The 15,651-nt window shown below is 41.8% G+C and overlaps 1 protein-coding gene across 1 annotated transcript in view; it reads left to right on the forward strand.

The window, feature by feature from the left end:
- Positions 1-15,651, forward strand: part of PANK3 (pantothenate kinase 3) — a 74,097-nt gene that overhangs the window by 49,621 nt on the left and 8,825 nt on the right. Inside the window, exons 5-6 of the mRNA XM_069199344.1 lie at positions 1,210-1,333; positions 15,395-15,520. Coding sequence (XP_069055445.1) covers positions 1,210-1,333; positions 15,395-15,520 — 250 coding nt within the window. The remainder of the gene's footprint in view (positions 1-1,209; positions 1,334-15,394; positions 15,521-15,651) is intronic.

Genomic DNA, 15,651 nt, shown 5'->3' on the forward strand with positions numbered 1-15,651 from the left:
CATACAGCACTAAAGAGTGCATATGATCATGCAAGCTTGATGTCGTTTGTCCCAAAATGATTTTTTTTTAATACGTTTTCGAGTTATGCTGCATATCTTCATGTATTTTCCAAATTTAACCATGTGGGCTTTGAGGTTCAAACCGTCCTGGTAATATAAAGCACCACTTTTTTCTGAATTTACCTTTAGCAAGCCACCAGTGTTTTTTATGTACTGAGGCCCATCCGTAAAGCTCTACAATCTCGTGGCTGGGTCATAGCACCTCTCATTCTTTTTCTTTTTGATCACCCCTGCATAGTGGGAATGTCATAGCTTCTTTGCAAATCCCATTTACTCCTGTACCCTACTTCATCGGCTCAGTACCACTGCAGACCACACAGCTGTCATTCTAACCCTAATGTACTCATTTTACTTCATTCCTCCATTAGCCCGTAAATACCTTTGACCCCACAGCTGCCCAGAAACCCCCACTTACAGCATACCCCCATTTCCTCCACGTTTGGTCGTCCCCTCATATCTGTCTACATGTCACTAAATGGAAACGTCCTGTCTGAAACAAGGTAAACGTATACTAATTCCCCCTATATAGGACCCATTAGTCCCGTATAGTTGATGAGGCTTAAGAGTAAGGAAGATCGAAGGGTTACTGATTAATTTGTTTGAACTTACTATTCTTGCAATATAGGGATGTACTCGGCCGCTAGTGTTATTCTCACTTTGGGGGGGGATAGCTATTATTTTTATTTGGCAAGGGCATTGAGATTTGTTATGAAGAAGTATTCTTATACCTTGTGTATATCACCAAATAGTGAGTTGCAAGTTTCACAATGGAGAGGCATTTGAGTTGTCTTTTTGTCACGTAACAAACACGTCTGATCTACAGTTTGAGTCTGAGAGGATGTAGTGCAGGGGCCGAAGCGACCCCTTGGGAGCTGGAGACCCGGGATCGAGCCTCGGCATCGGTGCAACGTCCTGTGATTCTGGGCAAATCACGTAATCTCCCCATGCCCGCATACAGGGCCTTGAGTCCCTGACGGGTGATAAGCCGCGCTATATAAATCGACATTTCATTTCATTCTTTTTAACTATAGAGGAAAGGCAGTATCTTTTTTTTTTTTTTTACAGGAACCTTTTAGTAATGAAAACTGTTAATTTCTGAGAAAATGTTAATTTAATGAACTCTCAATTTCCAATTGTGTTTCTCTCCAGTTTTGGGAACATGATTTACAAAGACAAACGAGAATCTGTCAGCAAAGAAGACCTAGCTCGTGCCACCTTAGTGACTATTACCAATAACATTGGATCAATAGCCCGGATGTGTGCAGTCAATGAAGTAAGTTATTCACAATTTTGATACTCCAAATGGGAGGCAGTCCTTGAAGAAACCCCCTAATCTTTATCCCCCCTCAATTTGAGTGTAAACATGATTAATCATTTAATACACAAGAAGAATAACGTTATATATTGTATATTATGTTGTACGCATTCTGATTGAGGGCTGGGCAATTTCTGGATTTGTGTGTGCACTAATATTATGGAGTTTCCTCAAGCACCTAGGAAGTAAATCTGTTTCTATCCTATTTGTGTTTTTATCTTTGGAAAGTCTTTTTCCCAGCTGTGTACAGATTGGGAATGATAGCTGAAAGTTTTGATGTTTTCCCCTCGATGTCCGTCTCCTTCAGACTATTTGGTGGATATTTTCACTTCTTGAATTTGTCACAGGAAATATAGAATTGTGAAGCTGCTTGTTTTCTCAGGCGGAAGTTTTTGCTCAAAAGCTAAAATAACGTTAATTTGATCCTTTCAATTTCTGTCGCAATTTATCCAGTAGCAGCGGTTTAGTCTGCGAACCCCATTCATTCCCATGAAGTCAGCAAAGCAAAAAGTGGAAGTGTCAATACTGGAATCATGAAATGTGCTTTTTAAAGTTTACTTTTACCCGATTTCCCAGTCGGTGTGTGCATCTTTGTTCCCAAACCTTTTGGTTTGCTGATTCTTTTGTGCATTCGTCTTTCCACCCACATATTCGTATATGAATCCAGCATTTCAACTGTTTCTGTACATACCTAATCTGGATGTTTGTCTACATGGCTTGCTCTCTCTCATCAGACTGTCAGAATGTGTTTTGATCTTTGTGTATACAGTGGCCGACTGAAAAAAAAAAAAAATCAGTCGTGGCAAAATCACGCTCCCTGAGATGGAGAGAGGATTGGAGGGGGCATGGGTGGGCCAAAACAGTCTATTCTGCTCTTAAAGAATCACTCTGGCTTGAAATGCCAGAGTGACAGAATGGCCAGTTTGGTCCAGTGCGTGCATGGCTATTTGTAAGGTTGTTGCTCTGTATGTATGCTTATGTCCCTCTGTTTTACACCACTTTCATGCACATAACTAAAGTCAAACCCATTGATTTGCCACTGCGTTTTCTCCTTGCACTTTGAATGATTTGGCACCTTTAGCTGAATCTAACACTGTGTTTCATCTGCAAAAAGTATGAGTTCCTTGAAATGAAAACTAATTTGGGAAAAGTCAGTATTTTGGTCTTTAATTTAGCTTCGATTACTTTTTTAGGTTTTGTAACCTGTGTATTGGTTGCGGCTATTTTGTTTTTGTGTGCGGTGTTTGCTGGTGTTGCAAAGGAAATATCAGTGGAATCATATCTTTCTTTAGGTATCTGAATCTACATTGCGTTTCTGAAAAGATATTTATTTAGCAGTCAGTCAAAGAGAAAATTTATAGCAGCATAAATGGGTCTGTAATCAGTATTTACGCCAAACCTGGGCTCTATGTGTCACAAGCGAAGAAAACACTGATTCTGCAAGCCACCCAGGCTTAATACAGTTTGGAGCTATCAGTTTGGGAGGAATTATGCTGAGCATTTTAACCTCAGTCTTCGGAGCCACACTTACTCTGCAGGCCTAATAAGAAATGCGATATCCTCTGCATCATCTCGGCTGGGTGGGTGAACACGTGGCAACAAAGACCATATAGAATACAATATCATCTCAGCTCGGTTGGTGACCATGTGGCAACGAAGACCGTATAAGATGCAAATAAAGTATTTGCTTAGGTTGTCTTGATGTATGCGCAATTACAGCACCACCTGGGCTACGATAAAACGTTAAGGAGAATTGCCATTTTAGGGTACACAACCAGATTGTGTAGAAGTACACTTAAAATGCTATTTCAGATTGCAGGGAGGAACAGTACTGCAGCCCATTTTCCTTGAATTATTTACTCTAGCTGTCAGAAAGGAATGTGTGATTGGGGTGTCCACTGTTGGAGCGATAATGTCATTATATATGGGCCTGGGCGAAATTCTATTTACGCTGCAATAATTTCACGTTACTCCTCTGTAGTGAAATTACCGAAAATTACATGATTACGCCCTCTCGCATAATTTAGAGTGAATTGAGGAAAAACAGCTAGCGCTAGAGCACAGACACAGAGTGCGAGTGGCAACTGCTCTTTCTGTTCTGTTGCATTTAGATCCATTTTCTTTTATTTGCAAGAGTACATTTTGCACCAAGTAAATTTAGCTAAATGGAGGGGTATGCTGTTCACATAATTCTGCTTCAGCAAATTATGTAAAATATTCCCACTCCTAATTATATGGAGATGACGATCTGGTGTATGCAAATATCTCTGCCAATGATACTGGATTTTGTGGCCCAATCTGGCAAGATATTCGGATTTTAAATTTTGAAGCCATTTTGATGAATGTTGTCTGACTATCGAAGCTACTGTTTCAGAGGATACCCCGGTACTGTACATAATTATTTATTATGCAATTTGTTATATAATGTATGCAATATAGAACCCATTTGGGACGAACAGAAATATCTATGAATCCCCATTTCTTTGGAGGATAATTTGGCCTGTATACCATTGAATATGGTACCCACATTTTAGTGTACATTGTTTCCCATAGCAGTCATATTTAGCTGTAAAGCTTTCAACATGTAAAATGATGGTACCTCAAAAGGTCTAGAAATGTTGAATAGTAAGAATGAAGATTGGCACACTGACTTGACCAGTTGCCAGAGGAGAGCTATATGTGCCTTAAGTCTTTGGATCTTTTTGCAGCCAGTCTTAAGCTCATTACAAATTGTGTAGAGAAAATGTATATAATATGCATGTTTTCACTTAAAGATGGCACACAAAATCTAAAAGCATCGCCAGATCTTGGGAGTGTTGTGTTGATGACCCTGCAGCTTGAATGACTAAGGTTTAGGAAAGCACTCTGTCAGGGCGCCACACAATAAGCCATTAAAACCTGAACATACAACTATACATTCTTCACTTTATTCTCACGTAGCAGGTACCAAGCTCTCTATTTAGTGGGTTGCACACAGGGACCTCTTCTTTAAATATTGTAACCTGACTGTTTTTGGAAGATGAGGCCAAAGTAGATCAGTCATTGAGGTTGAAGTAAATTATATGTATAATAATTGAGGGCAGCCCAGAACGTTAGAAAGAACCGTACCAGTAAAACACCATCAAAAACCATGCATATGAGCAAGAGGGTATATGCTGTAAACTAATAGTGAATATTTAACTAAGATGGACTGCAATACTAGACTGCCAATTACAGGCATCATATCTGCTTCATACAAACCATTTCTTAAACCAATGCTCCAGTTGATATATTACAGGTTTATCACCAGGACCTAAATTACCCCCCATAAGATGTCACTTATTTTATAATATGTACTGGCATGCTATAAGTATTCGTAAGCGAAAACCATCTTCATGCTACCGGATTGAGGTTGCAGCAGCACAGTGACGCAGGACATTAATGCAATCCTAGGGAAAAACATTTCAGCCGAACAACAGTGATATTGACTTTGCAGTGACGGAGGCAGTCACACTTTGAAGTATAATTACTTAGAGATAGTGCTGGCAAACTACAGAATTATCCTTGGATGGATGAGGAGTGGTGTAAGGGGGGGTGCATGATTTGACTATGTATGCCAAAACCATGAAGCACAGGCTTAGTTTGAGGGTCTCGCTGGAATTTGTGAGCACTAAAACGTTGCCCTGGTTTAACCCTTTCAGCTCAGACACTTTTTATAAATTAGGCCCCGTACAAAACTGTTATAAAAGTGTGTCCACATCTCCGACTAAACATAACTGTGAAGATGTTTGGTCAGTACACTCTACCTGTATGTAATTAGTTACAGAGTAATAATATTGACTACTTTAAGACCAAGTTTCAAAAGTCCATGGTGTTCAGCCATGGTGGTCGCCCAGTTTAGTATATCACTGTACGTTTGATTAATATACAGAGGGACATTTAACATGAATATGAATAATGCCCCTGCAGTCTAAGCAGCACTTAATTAGGTGTAAGACAGCTTTGTACTGAGCCTGTCCAGAAACAGGAAATTTAATGGCAGTGTTTAATTGGCCTGTAGATTTCCCAAATACAAGAGTGTAAGCCATGCCAGATTTGTAAATAATAACTCGAAAGAATGCTACTTGATTTACTACAAAGTTGTCCTATATACGAGGTACCATTGTTTTAAAAAAAAATAATAAAAAAAAAAAAATGATGCCATGACAGGCCAGGTGAGGGGAACGGAGTCTCTACTCATCATTGTATGATGAAAGGTCTCTCACACGAAAGACACCTGAAATCCAAGCATTTTACTCGTCCTTTACTCTGTCTTTATGTACCGGAAGCTTTAATCACATTCATGCAGATTTTGTGCAAAAGTGAAATGTCATGCTAACGTTTTACTTTGATCAAGGCGCAGTAATCCTTAAAATATGCATTGAACTTCATCGAGATTCTGGTTTGAAGATGGCGATTGGTTAATTTTTCTTGGTGTCGTCTTTTTCAAATTTAATTTGTAAATAAATTATTGTGCCAGTCTCCAAACATATTTTCTTAATCATATTATTTTTTAATTCTTTTCACATTGAAAACATTTAAGCTGAACCTCACTCAGGTAACGCATTCCTTCATTCGTACTTGGATACATAGCCGATCAGTATCATCGCTATGAATCGTTAATTTCTTTGGGATAGGGAGCCTTGTTTTAAAGGAGCAATTGAGGGAGTTTGGGGCCACATTACATTAAATATGTTTAAATCATTTTTTGGAAATTGTTTTATTTTTGTAATTGGCCAGTTACTTGACATGTAACCAGCGGTTGGTCATCTTATGCCCAAGTAGATCACCTTGTATGTTTACCCTTGTTTGTCTTGATGTAGGAGGATACAATTATTAAGCTAAGACTACACACAATTAATAGGGCATTCAGTACTTTGCATATGATTAAAACGTAGAAAATGTGCATTCCATTGTTTTTGTCGTATACAATTCTTTTGAAAACGTATGTATATTTGGGCATAAATTCTTTACTTAATTGAGATGTTTCACATCTCTTGCTAAAAATGTTAGCATGTTGCTATTTTTTTCGATTTGTGATAGAGACTTCTAATTGCAGATTCCTCACCCTTTGAATATTTCCCAGGCTGTAGACTGTATCTGGAATCTTTTTGAGTAATACTTTTGCGTGCGAGGAGGTGGTGCTGTGCAGCTCAGCACTGGCGGCGTTCCACTTTGCAAATTCGCTGTGGAGCCCATATAGGCACCACTCTTGTGCACTGACATCAGTTCCTTTCTTTCCACACCACCAGACACAGATCCAAAGCTCCTTTTCATCTCTTTAAGACTGTTTTTCTGCCTTAATGTATACAGTGTGCAAGAGAGATGTCATATTCCTAGACAATATGATTAAACCCTGTAAGGATGGTCTAGAAGTTGCAGGAGTTGTTCCAGAGGTCACTCATCATCGCGGTCCAAAGCTTTGGGTGAGTTGAAGAAAAAACATTTAAAAAAAATCCAAGTGGGACTCCTCACTTTATTGCCACTTTTGTACACCTGAGAAGGCTTTGGGGTCTCCATGCCTCTCGATTGTGCTTCCAAAGTCAGTTGATGTCAGAGCTCATCCCTCTACTTGCCATGTCACAACCTTGCTTTCCAGGGCCTTCTAGGACACCAGGACAGATCCCAGAGTTTCACAAGCCCATACTTTGACTCTTCAGGGACCTTCCAACTCTCTCTGGTGCTCCTGTGGGACCCTGTGGAGCAGAGAGGCCCTCCACTTGGGATACCTCTGGCAGGTTCGCCCTAGGCACCAGTTAAACCCTCCAAACCCATCACTTGGCCTTCTGCACCTGTGCTGAATTTGGTGCCACAACCCACGACGGTTCTTGAAACATCAATGCTAATGGCAACTTCATTAGCACAGGAGGATGAGGTGCCCATTGTGTTCTCCGAGTCAGCACAGCTACGGCCAAGGCCACAATTGGTTACTTATAAATCAGACTTCTGCCTCAGACCCGGTTAATTGTCCCTCTTTTTCAAGACAGCTCCCACACGTTACATTCAGTGTTTGAAACGGATTCTAATAATGGCTACGATGCAGGTGATGAAATTGGCCAATACTACCATGAGGAAATCTTCTTGTGGCCCCATAGTAAATCACCAAATTGCAAGACACCACCACCATACTCCAGGTGACCCATTTTTTTGTTTCAGCACCCCTCTCCTGAGAACTTGGTGATGCAATTTTCTACTGGTCGGCAAACCCTCACAACCTTCCTCAACCTCTCAGCAGGGAAGGGAGTCCAAAAGAGTGGAGACCTTCTGAAAAAGGGTATTTTCCTCTACCAGTTTTGTCGGGTCCATTATTGCTAGTTGCCTCCTGGGTTGATATTCCCATGCCCTCTGGGATTAGGTTAGTTACATGTTCCCAGGGATACTGGGAAACTTTCATCCTATACTGACCCGGGCCATTCCGGATGGCTGTGAGGCCCTATTTACGATCCGCTGCAGCTGGACACCATTGATCCCATTGAGTGAGCAACTGACATTAGCGTTTCTATTTGTCACCATGCCTGGCTGCCATCAACAGGCTTTTTAGACAATGTCCAGTCATCCCTTATGGGCATTCCCCTTGACAGGACTCCTCTTTTTGGGGACAAGGCAGACTCCGCTCTTTAAAGGGTTCAGACAGAGAAGGGTCACAGCACGCTCCTTGAGTTTTCCACCACGCCAACCACATCAATCTTTTTTCTCCTTTTGTTGCTTTGGCAGACATACCATGTAGAGACAGCTGCTGCCACTTTAACCTCAGCAAGGTACCCAGCTCTTTTGTGGCTGTGGCAGCCACCTGCCACAAAAGAGACACCGCACCAGTCAGCCCTTCATCTGAGCCATTTTGTAAACAGTTTGATTTCGTGCCTTTCCCAGGGAAATGAGCAATCCGAAACATTCAGGCTATTATTCCGATCTGTCAGTCTCTGTCCTGGATTTCATTGAGGTCTGCTGGGACTGATGGTGTCCTGCTAGACAAGCACACCAGGTATCTTATGTTGGCTCTGAACTGGGATTTGAAGTTTCAGTAGGCCCAACATCAAGGGACTGTTTTGGCCATGTACAGATTTCAGAAGAGACTATAAAAACATGCACGGGTGGTTGCTTGACCGTAGCTATGTCAGGAGCAGGCCCCTCGACCTATCCTACGCAGAGCTGACAGTGGTAGCCAATGCCTCACTTCTGGGCTGGGGCGGCTGCCTGGGAGAGATGAAGATGAACGATCTGGAAGAGTCCCTGTTCCATATCAACCTCTTGAAGCTGAGGGCCATCATCTTGGCCTTGAAAGGGAAGGCTGGTACAGTGCTTACAGAGAGTACCACTGCCGTGTGGTATTGCAACAAGCAGGGTGGAGTGGGGTCGTGGTCACTGTGCCAGGGGATAGGATGCCTCTGGAAATGACTGGACCATTAAGGGAGTTCCCTGGTGGTGAACTACTTGGCAGGATCTTTGAATGTCAGGATGGATGAACTCCGTCATTGACGCCTAGTGCATCATAAGTGTCAGTTGCACTGGAAATGGTGCTAGGTCTCTTCCGCAAATGTATGTGGGACTCAGCTTGCAGTCTCCTTCTTGGCTCACTCATGAGTTCGCTGTACCTGCATACCAATGACGTCAATATGGAAAACTGATCCTCAGTGCTTTGGCCCTTTTGCTTTCAATGTTTGTTTGTCTTTGCAACATCTCTACTACATATCATACAATGACAGTTATGTACATTTGCACCACAAGAATTGTAGCGGCTGCACAATCCACCCAACCTTTAGGGGCCCTATCTTTATTGAGGGAGGGTAAGAATGTTTTTAGATGCACTCTTCCCCATGGCATGCCTTGTCACCACGTATTGGCCCACTAGCGTGTGCATGATGACACCAACACCACAGACAATTAATTTGCTTCATCATACTAACTGACATAACATATTTTTTTCCTGCCGCAGGTCATCAGCAGAGGAAGTCCATAGACATGTCAGTGTAAGAAACCTTAATATTAGGCATATCAGTCATTAGAGCCATCTCAATCTCTTTCAAGCAGGGGTTAGGTTCTTTTTGTTTGGTCCTGACGAAACACCAATAGACCCAGAGGGACTGATGAGTGTGTGAAACATGTAGGCTTTTGTCTGATAGTGTAGGAAGCATACATGCAGACTGCTTGATAGGGACTCGGAGATCATTGATTCCAGTGTTAGGCACTCATTACGACTTTGGCAGTCTTTTCGTAAGACCGCAAAAGCCATGGGCGCTGAAAGACTGACAGTCCTGATGGTTTTACGACCGTCCTATTACAACTGGTTTCAGAATTCCATCCAAAATCGGGTGGAATTCTGACACCAGTCGTGCTGGTGGTCAGCAGTGAAGTGGCAGTTCCTCTGCCGGCACCCCAAAAGGATTCCGCATGCCGTATTACGACCCATAATACGGTGTGGCGGTATCCTGATGCGCTGGGACCCATTCCCTCCCGGACGACCTCCTCGATGGACGAGGTAAGTGGATCGTCCGACATGGGAGGCGGAGGGGGGGAGGGGTGTGTGTGTGTGTGTGTGTGTGTGTGTGTGTGTGTGTGTGCGTGTCTGCATGTGTGAATGTTGTGAATGCGGGGGGTGTTTTGGGGTCTGTGTATTCATGTGTGAGTGATTGTGGATGGGGTGCGGGGTGTGAGTGTGAATGTGGTGAGAGGAATGTGTGAGTGAGTGTGGATGGGGGTGAGTGAGTGTGGATGGGGAGGGGATGAGTGCTATAGTGCTTGTATGTAGGTGTGGGCGATTGAGTGTGTGAGTGCGATTGAGCAGATGGAAGGGGTGTGTTCGTGTATTCGTGTGCATGTGTATGTAAGTGGACGGGGAGGGGGTGAGTTTGTGAGTGGACAGCGGAAGGGGTCCATGTTTGTGTGAGTGAATGAGGAGAGAGGGTGAGTTTGTGTATGCAGTGCAGGAGGGAGGGGTGTGTGAATGTATTTATGCGCTGGGAGAGGGGGTGTGAATGCATGCGTGAGTGTGGTGTATGTGTATGTATGTTAGTGTGAATATGGGTGTATGGCACAAGTGCTTGTGGGTGTGTTTGTGTGTGGGAGCATGTGTGCGGGTATGTGGACGTGTGTGCAAGTGTATCCTGGCGACAGGAATATTTATTGCTGTCGCCAGGATGCAAGACTGCCAGTTTTTTCTGGTGGTGCGATCACCAGAAAAATGCTGCCGGTCTCCTGTGTCATAATACTTCTAGCGGTATTACGGCATCTGCCGTGCTGGAGGTACTCACTTCCAGCCCGGCGAACCGCAGAAAAGCAGCGGGACAGGCAGAGTATCGGCGGTATGGCTTAGGCCGAACTTGTAATTTGGCGGTCTTCAATATCGGCCCTTCGGCAGTGAGACCGCCACCACGGCCCTGCCTGACTTGAGACCTCCAGGGTTATAATGAGGACCTAATCCTGCGTTTGTTCTTAATCATGGCATAGATCCCAACAACCTTGAGTAAGGTCATGGTGTAGGCACCTATATCCAATCATAATCCACTTTCCCAATCCTTTACACTTTCTTCACACTCAAGCCATAATACAGACTTGAAATGCACAGCATATTCACAAAGGATCTCTGGCAAAGAACCCCCCTGAGGGGCCCATTGGCATTGCAGCGCCGGTCAATCGAGGAGCAGTGCCCGATGATGAAGTATGCCACCAAATTGGTGAATGAGGGCATATGCTCCTTCTAAGCAAATGCTTTAGGTCACTTGGGTAGCCTCTATAAATACATTTTGAGACAGCTCACACTTCTAAACAGTGTACTTGATAAGTTTATATATGTATGCTTTGGGAGACTGTACACTGGACCACCACAATTCTCCCTGTCTCCCTTCGTGGTAGGATTATGTGCTCATTCCACCAGGGCCAAAGCAGCTACCACTACATTTGCATGCAGAGTTCCTGCCCTGGACATGTTCCAGATGCTGTGTGGGCGTCACTTTGTACGTTCACAAGGCAGTACCGTCTGGATAGCCAGGTTCATAGAGAGAAACATTTTGCCTGTTCAGTCCTGCAGGACTTATTAGCTTTAACCAATTTACAGACCCACCTCCTAATTGGTGCCTCTCTGATATCTGTTAAAAAGATGAAGCATCTGCTCTTAGAAGTCTCTACAAGAAGAACAGGTTACTATCGGTAATGCTCTTTCTTGCAGAGACTCGATCCAGCTGCAGGTTCCTCACCCTTTACATAATTTCTGTTTTGTGAAATTGAACCATATTCACTAATAAGATCCCAAATCTAGCAATCTGCAGACTGGTCAAAGCCAACTTGTTGGGGCCTTGCCTCTGGGTGCATGGACAGCCTTAAAAGCAACTGATGTTAGTGCACTGGAGTGGTGCCTATATGGGCTGCGCAGGTCATTTCCGCACCAGAGCAGCAGGTCACCACCTACCGGGGCGCATGGATACTGCTCAAATGTTTCCAGATCCAGTCTGACCTACAGGAAATATTCAGAACTTGAGGAAGTTGGAGTCTCTACCAGAAAGAAGGTAGGTAAATTGTTAAATATTCCCAGTAATTCTTAGAATTGACTATTAAATGTGTTATGGTGTATATAAATTGGCATCAGTTTCTGGTGTCATAAGTCTATGGTTTGTATTTTATTTTTTTGGGCATGTAGTAAAAGTGAAAATTATCATGAATGGCAGAGTTTCTTTTTACGTGGCGTTTTTATTACTTTTGAATGCTGACTCACTGAATATGTTCTCTGCTGCAGTCTTACAGAAAACATCGACCTACATTGCTTTTGCACAATGTGCAACCGGTAAAGTAAAAACATTTGGATTCTTTCTCATTGCTTTCGGCTTCTTTACAGTGCTGTCTTGTTAGGTATTGCTCAAGCAGCATTGTACAGGGCTATGAATGAGATGAGACTTTTTCGACTGCGGACGCATTTTACATTAGAAATGTTTCACCGGAATTTAGTTGCTTCATAAACAACTGTAATATATTTAGAGAGCGTCATGTTATGTATTAATCACATATGGAATTAGCGATGCTATTTGCATGGATATGTTATTTATGGGCCAGGTGATGAGATTTGTGGATAAGGGCTTATCAACAAGGCCTAGGTGAATAAACAAAATAACATAGCAAGATCTTTCCAGCCCTTTCAACATTGCTGCTGCCCTAGTTTATCTGAGGTTATAATCTACAGAAACGTACATTTACTGAGCAGTTGACTAGTGACAAGTAAACAACCTGCAATGCTAGTGTATCATTATTTGCAATTTCTAAGCCTTTGCCCACTGATTCCACTTGTGGCCTTAATGTCGTTTTCTCACTGCTCTCCCCAATGAAGTGTGATCTTCTTTTCTGGGAGCAAAAGCAGAATTTATAAAATTCCTTTGCAGTAGTTGGGCCCTCCTACATCTGGATTGCACCCAGTGGGAGTGCATTAACTGGACTACTTTCTTTCAATTGCGATGGATCCCACTTAAAACATGTTGTTACTTGGAAGATCTTAACATATTCTTTAATATACAGGAGTTTGTGAGATACATTACAATGAAGCAATGATTTAATTTGTTTAAAAATCAATGTAAAAATATTTGAGAGCAATTCTTTATTTTTATTGACGTGTCTGCAGTTTCTTTGAAAACCTATATTTTATTTGGGCACTGTCATTCTAACTTTGTTAAACTACAATCACATGTAAATCTCTAAATGTTATCCATTACTTTTAAACATAAATCATTCAAGAGCGTATGGTGGTCCGCTTTTTTCTGTGCCTTTAACTTTGAGAAGTAAAGTACGCGATTTTGAAAAAAACTAAATTAAAATGTTCAGCTACTAATTCAGTGTTGCTCCATCATGGCATGTTTATTAATGTTTACAAACTTTAAAGTATATCTGCCTTTATGTGGGGTCCTTTGTTACCTTTTAAAATTGTTGTTATAGCTTTCCAAAGCCTATCTTCATTATCGTTTTCTTTTTTTCTTTAAATGTAGAATGAAATGTGAACCAAAATGATCTTTTGAAGCAACAAAGCTGTTCTGTCCTTTTTTCGGTTTTGCCTACCAGACAACGCAATCTGTTGGGCTGCAAAAGACCTGTTGTGAAAATACAGGGGGTTGACAGCCCATAATTTGGTTGCCACTGGTTGCCTCTTCAGTTTCACTAGCTTGCTTCTTGTTCAATGACTTGCTCTCCTCTTCTTTTGTGTGTCCCTCCCCGAAGCATAGCCTCTTTATGTTCCTTTTGATTAGTTGGCTTGTATGCTTCCAAAGCTCAAATTTAGGGAACTACTTTTTTCATTTAGTATTCCGTGTGTGTGTATTTTTCTGACTCTTCCATGAGTGTTGCTCCCTCAAATACTCATCCCTTCCATGCTGTTGCTCCTTACCTCTCCCATATTGTCTGGAAAAACACAGGACTAGGGGTATTTTTGCTGAACAGCAGACTTTGAGGGTTGTTTTTGTTTTATCTTCAGCATTACACATATTGCATGAAAGCATGTGCTTTAGCACAAAAAACTTTTATGGGTTTGGGGAATAGGGAAATTTGCCACACCTACTCAACAGAAGTATAAAACACAAAGTGTACGTGGCATCACACTTTTCTTTGGAGGCTCAGCAATCTGCTCCATTTGCTACTGCAGATGACCAAATGACTGAATCCTGAGGAAAGTAAATCATGCCTTGGCAAGTGTTTCCCCTTACATTCTGGCACTTCCTTATTCTTTTAAAATTCTGTTCAGAGTTTTGAGTGAAACGAATTTGAACATATACCATGCCATTTATTAAGGTGGAACATCTTTAAAGGAATCCGGGGTTTGGAGATACCATAAGAAATTTGTTTGCTTTTCTGTTTTTATTTTAGTTTTTGTAAACCATACTTTACGCGCAAACATTGGTAAAGACAACACCTTGGCACCCACCTTGGAAAGCGATGCATATTGGCTGTGGCAATACTTGAAACATAAGCACTGGTCTCCCTGTAAAATAACACAATTGTGTGAAATTAAGGCAGCCAGCCTTTCCCAGAGTCAAAATTGCTCTGTCTTAACTGTTAACTCTGTTTCACAGTTTATTTTCCGACTCCGTGGTGCAAAGATCTCTGCACACTGAGCTTGGCCATTTTGTATGTCTTCTTCATACAGCTCAGTGTTTAAGGTCCATTTTCATGTCTTTTATAGTTTTGGCATTAGCTTTTTCAAATAAAAATATTATGCAATGCTTCTTTCCATACCAGAATTCTTCATCCATTTTTCTGCTGTAGAGTTAGTCACATTTTGTTTGTGCCCACAGTGCAGCATTGGTCAAAGAGTCAGTCCACTTCAGTTGTCGACTTACTTCACTGTCCGTGATGGCACTCTGCGTGTTCACAATGTGCAGAGCCGCTCAATAAGAAGTGCCTTTTAGTGCCAGTTCCATTTGTTGCAATGCTTGCTTTTACATCAGGAACATGGTGTGTAATGTGTTTTTTCAAAACCTGTTTACAAAGGAACCATTGGCAGAGCTTAACGGTCAGCAGCCAATGCCAGACATATTTGGCCTGGGGCACCATTATTTTGAACTCTCCTCAGTCGTAGACATATTATAGGTTAAATGAATATAGCTATTAAGGCTGTCTAAAACGCGTCCTTGTCAGTTTATTGTAGGACCCATCTGTTTAAAGTAATTAGTACCGCTCGTGTGCACTTTCAGATTGGAACTAGCAGGATGTGTTGGAATACATCTGTTATTTTTTTCAGAAGTATCCCATGTCATGATAGTATTTAAATCCTAAAACTTATAATGAGCGACAACCATCATAAAAAAATAATCCTGTGCTTCTGCAGTTTATTGGATGATGTAGTGCCCTTTTGAATGACAAAGTTGAGCTCGCACAAATCTTGTATTATAAAAGTGCCTTAGAAAGTGATGTGGGACATAATTTTGAAACTGCACAGAATGTCTGATTCACGTACAGCTTACTTTTGGTTTGTAAAATTCACTGTACTCCGTGACCAGCTACAACATTATATTGAATGTTTATTTTTCTTTCTAGAAAATCAGTCGGGTCGTTTTTGTTGGCAACTTTTTGCGAGTGAATACATTGTCAATGAAGCTCTTGGCATATGCACTGGATTATTGGTCAAAGGGTCAGCTGAAGGCGTTGTTTCTAGAACATGAGGTATGACATGACAGGGAGCACCATGCAGATGCTGTTCTAAATGTCTAGTTATTAGACAGTAGTCCTCATTATTTCAGTATTAACTATTATTCAAATAAAATATCCAACCACTTACATTTGACTAAGACTGC

The sequence above is a fragment of the Pleurodeles waltl genome, chromosome 7 (assembly GCF_031143425.1).
Source record: "Pleurodeles waltl isolate 20211129_DDA chromosome 7, aPleWal1.hap1.20221129, whole genome shotgun sequence".
Classification (NCBI taxonomy): Eukaryota; Metazoa; Chordata; class Amphibia; order Caudata; family Salamandridae; genus Pleurodeles; species Pleurodeles waltl.